At 43.0% G+C, this 4,637-nt stretch overlaps 1 protein-coding gene across 3 annotated transcripts; it reads left to right on the forward strand.

Moving 5' to 3' along the window:
* Positions 1–1,337: 1,337 nt before the first annotated feature.
* On the forward strand, positions 1,338–4,340 carry LOC117500317 (tripartite motif-containing protein 16-like). Of its 3 annotated transcripts, none has more exons than XM_034153145.1 (2): positions 1,338–1,400; positions 2,538–4,340. In XM_034153145.1, the coding sequence occupies exon 2, from the start codon at positions 2,594–2,596 to the stop codon at positions 4,265–4,267; it is 1,674 nt and encodes a 557-aa protein (XP_034009036.1). In that variant the 5' UTR covers positions 1,338–1,400; positions 2,538–2,593; the 3' UTR covers positions 4,268–4,340. The 3 variants fall into 3 exon arrangements, with proteins under 3 accessions (XP_034009036.1, XP_034009034.1, XP_034009035.1); XM_034153143.1 differs by lacking the exon at positions 1,338–1,400 and having other exon boundaries at positions 2,548–3,661; positions 3,704–4,340; XM_034153144.1 differs by lacking the exon at positions 1,338–1,400 and having other exon boundaries at positions 2,548–3,572; positions 3,699–4,340.
* The last annotated feature ends 297 nt before the right edge of the window (positions 4,341–4,637 follow it).

Here is a 4,637-nt window from a genome sequence, read left to right on the forward strand (position 1 = left end):
TGTCTTCACTATTATTTAACAACTCTTTTTATTGGGTTCTTTTATTTGGGGTTAAGTACATTGTCAGAATAAGTGAGAAATGGATTTAACTTCTGTTAGACAGCTATATGCCATACATTTTTGCATACATTCACAGTAAATATTTATTCAGTATGATAGCTGTCTAACAGAAGTTAAATCCATGTCTCACTTACTCTGACAAAAAAAAAAGAGTTGTTAAATAATAGTGAAGTCACGTTGTAATAACAATAATCTCTCTCGGTTCTTTTTCTGCTTTGCCAAAAGCCACTGTGTCAACTGTCCTAGTAGAGTTGCCGTATGTAGTTGTCCAATATGGCCGACCATCTCGCACATGCACAGTACAGATCGGGCAGGGGGACAGATCGGGTAGTGACAAGCACAACCACGGCGGAATATTACTGCCAAAAGTCACGTGAGTGAGTCACGTGACTTTTGGCAGTAATATTCCGCCGTGAGAAGAAAAAGTAGTTGTAAAAACAAGATTTGTACTTGTAAAAAGAAGTGTTGTAGTTGTAAACAAAATGTGTGTACTTGTAAAACCTATGCTGAATTTGTCTCTGAAACATGATTTATTAGAAAAATGGTATGTGTTTATTTGATAGATACGTTTTTTCTTTGCAAAACTAAATGCATTAGTTTGTAGATGGTGTTTTGTATTTGCAAACCACATTGTGTTTGTTAGTGAATCATGAGGCATTAGTAAAACCTGTTTAGTTTGTTTGTGGAGTTATGGCAGGAATTTAGCTCCATACTATTCCCTTTGGCGCCCCCTACTGCTGATACCAACACTGGAGGAGAGACAGGCACAACTTTGGGAGATTAGCCTTTGCAGACAAACCTATAACACATGAAAGGGAAAACCCCAAAAAGCATAAAGGGGGCTTTTAACACCAACTTTAAAGTTTATTTTCAACTTAAACATCAACAACTTAAAGAAAAGGCTCAGGCATGTCAAATGTACCACTTAAGCACTTTCTCCAAACAAATGATGGCTCTTCTTTTATTTTATTCCAGGCACTTTCATATTTTAAACTGAAGCACTTCTTTGATAAAAGGCCGTTGGCGTCTTCCTTTAGTAATAATCCATTAAGGTCTGAAACATTGTATATATGTGGTACCCCTGGGATGTGTTTCCACATTAAGGTGATATGTATTATTATTGAGTGTTATGCATTTATTTTTCTACATTTGTTTATTTTCATTTCACTAACGGGGTTGAGAAATACAGTTAGTAGTGAGGCGGAACTTTTGTGTTCGCTACAATGGTTCTGGGGTACCGGTTAGAGGGACGGACGTTTCCGGTATTTCTTCTGAAGCGATCTGGAAGGAAACACAACACACCGTGGCCTCATTGGTCCCGTTTCACCGGCTTAATACAGGTTAGTAAACTCTGCACAAATCATAATGAATGCCCCATAAGGGTCGCCGATATAATGTGACGGTCCGCTAACAGTTTAAAGTGTTTGTAGTACTGTTTACGTGTTTAAAGGAGTGAAATAATGTGTGTGTGGAATAGCATAGCTCCCCCGGTGCCGCGCCATTTTGGGGACAACGTGGTATGCCGCGGTAATAATACAAGTGACATTATTTCTGAAGGCTCCCGCACACTGAATATTTCCAGTACAGATATAGTTATTGTGAGTTTGGAATAAATATGCACTTTATGAAAATTACAAGTTAGTTACTGTCAGTAAAAACAGTAAGGTTAATACTGGGATGTTAGTTAAACTAAGACTGTAATACTGAGTGTTAACATAATTACTAATCTCCAGTTTATGCATTTTAGTGACATGAAATTAATGGCAGAAGTCACATGACAGTTTAAATGGGTCATGATATTCTGTTTTTTAAGGATTGAAAACTGAAATGCATATTAGTTTCCCCGGGCGCTGTACAATAGCTGCCCACTGCTCCTAGTAGGGATGCCAGCGATTATTCGATTATTCGAATATTCGTTACAGTCTCCATAATCGAAGATTATTTTTAAAATTCGATTTTATTTATATATTTTTTTATTAATATTTATGTTTTTCTTTTTCCTGGTTTGGTTTCAACCAAAATATAGACTAATGCTAATAATAGTAATAGTATTAATAATTGTAAATGACCATTGATCACACCACCAGTTTGTTTTACTGTAAACTTGGAGGAAGCCAGCAGCGCAGACTGCTGCTGCAGCCTGCTACACACCGACCCCGCCCCTCCCCCTCCCCCTCCTCCCCCTCCCCTCCCCCTCCTCCCCCTCCCCCTCCCCCTCCTCCCCCTCCCCCTCCCCCTCCCCCTCCCCCCCTCCTGGTACTAGGATGGGTTGAAAGCCGAGAACACATTTCACTGTGTGTGCTGTGTGCTCTGCATGTGTGACAGTTAAAGAGGGTTTCATCCCTCCCTATTCTATTCTATATAGAAAGTTCATATGTTTAAATTATTTTGTTGTGTAAAAAACAACCAGAGAAGCGATCTGGAAGGAAACATAACACGCTGTGTCCTCATTGCTCTGTTTCACCTGCTTAATACAGGTATCATCACTGCTCTGGAAGTGAAACTCAGACACTCGCTGCCACTGAGAGGTGAAATGGCGCAGAAAGGAGTTCAGCTGGACCGGGAAACCTTCTCTTGTTCGATCTGTATGGATCTACTGAAGGATCCGGTGGCTATTCCCTGTGGACACAGCTACTGCATGAAGTGTATTAAAGGCTTCTGGGATGGAGAGGATGAGAAGAAGATCCACAGCTGCCCTCAGTGTAGGCAGAGCTTCACACCGAGGCCTGTCCTGCTGAAAAACACCATGTTAGCAGCTTTAGTGGAGGAGCTGAAGAAGACTGGACTCCAAGCTGCTCCTGCTGATCACTGCTATGCTGGAGCTGAAGATGTGGCCTGTGATGTCTGCACTGGGAGAAAACGGAGAGCCTGTAAGTCCTGTCTGCAGTGTCTGGCCTCTTATTGTGACCAACACCTCCAGGGTCATTATGACGTAGCTCCATTAAAAAAACACAAGCTGTTGGGGCCCTCCAAGAAGCTCCAGGAGAACTTCTGCTCTCGCCACGACGAGGTGATGAAGATGTTCTGCCGCACTGATCAGCAGTGTATCTGTTATCTCTGCTCTGTGGATGAACATAAAGGCCACGACACAGTGTCAGCTGCAGCAGAAAGGACTGAGAGGCAGAGAGAGCTGGAGGGGAGTCGAGAAAACATCCAGCAGAGAATCCAGGACAGAGAGAAGGAGGTGAAGCTGCTTCAGCAGGAGGTGGAGGCCTTCAATGGCTCTGCTGATAAAGCAGTGGAGGACAGTGAGAAGATGTTCACTGAGCTGATCCGTCTCATGGAGAAAAGAAGCTCTGATGTGAAGCAGCAGGTCAGATCCCAGCAGAAGAGTGAAGTGAGTCGAGTCAAAGAGCTTCAGGAGAAGCTGGAGCAGGAGATGGCTGAGCTGAAGAGGAGAGACGCTGAGCTGAAGCTGCTGTCTCACACAGAGGATCACAACCAGTTTCTGCACAACTACCCCTCACTGTCAGCCCTCAGTGAACCTACACACTCATCCAGCATCAACATCCGTCCTCTGAGCTACTTTGAGGACGTGACGGCGGCCCTGTCAGCAGTCAGAGACAAACTACAGGACGTCCTGAGAGAGGAATGGACAAACGTCTCACCGACTGAAGTGGATGTTTTACTGTCAGCAGCAGAGCCCACCACCAGAGCTGGGTTCTTAAAATATTCACAGGAGATCACTCTGGATCCAAATACAGCACACACAAAGCTGTTATTATCTGAGGGGAGCAGAAAAGCAACATTCATGAAACAACAACAGTCTTATTCTAGTCACCCAGACAGATTCACTGATTATCCTCAGGTCCTGAGTAGAGAGAGTCTGACTGGACGTTGTTACTGGGAGGTGGAGCAGAGAGGGGAAGGAGTTTCTGTAGCAGTCGCATACAAGAATATCAGCAGAGCAGGGATTTGGGGTGAATGTGGATTTGGACTCAATGACAAATCCTGGGCGTTAATTTGTAACCAAAAGAGTTATTCATTTCTTTACAACAGAATCATCACTCCCGTCTCAGGTCCTCAGTCCTCCAGAGTAGGAGTGTACCTGGATCACAGAGCAGGTATTCTGTCCTTCTACAGCATATCTGAAACCATGACTCTCCTCCACAGAGTCCAGACCACATTCACTCAGCCGCTACATGCTGGAGTTCGAATTCAATATGATGGAACCACAGCTGAGTTGTGTAAACCCGAAATAGCCTGAAGTCATTTGAGGAACTCTTCTACTTCTTAAACTCATTGTGTGTCCATCATTGTTGCTGAGAGCTGATTGTTCATGTCTTCACTGCACAGAGATCAGCTGTCAATCAAACATTATGGGATGTGCTTTAACATCTTCTCATGAGTTGTTCTGTAGATGTTGGAGTTTCTTTAGGTGGCGCTCCTTCCTGTGTCTGTTTAGCCATGGAGGCTGTCACTGCTCAGGAGGATTTCTGTTAACCTCAACTCATATTTCTCTGCATGGAAATGTAAACTTTGCTCTAAATATTTGTTGAATAGGTCTTTTAGTTTTGACTAAGTCTCAATGTGTTGAATGCATAAATGAAAGTTTGAAAAAGGAAAGAAAACACTAA

The sequence above is a fragment of the Trematomus bernacchii genome, unplaced genomic scaffold, assembly GCF_902827165.1.
Source record: "Trematomus bernacchii unplaced genomic scaffold, fTreBer1.1, whole genome shotgun sequence".
NCBI lineage: Eukaryota > Metazoa > Chordata > Actinopteri > Perciformes > Nototheniidae > Trematomus > Trematomus bernacchii.

Coding starts and splice junctions, on each gene's coding strand:
- LOC117500317 (XM_034153145.1), top strand. CDS start 2,594: ATGGCGCAGAAAGGAGTTCAGCTGGACCGGGAAACCTTCTCTTGTTCG.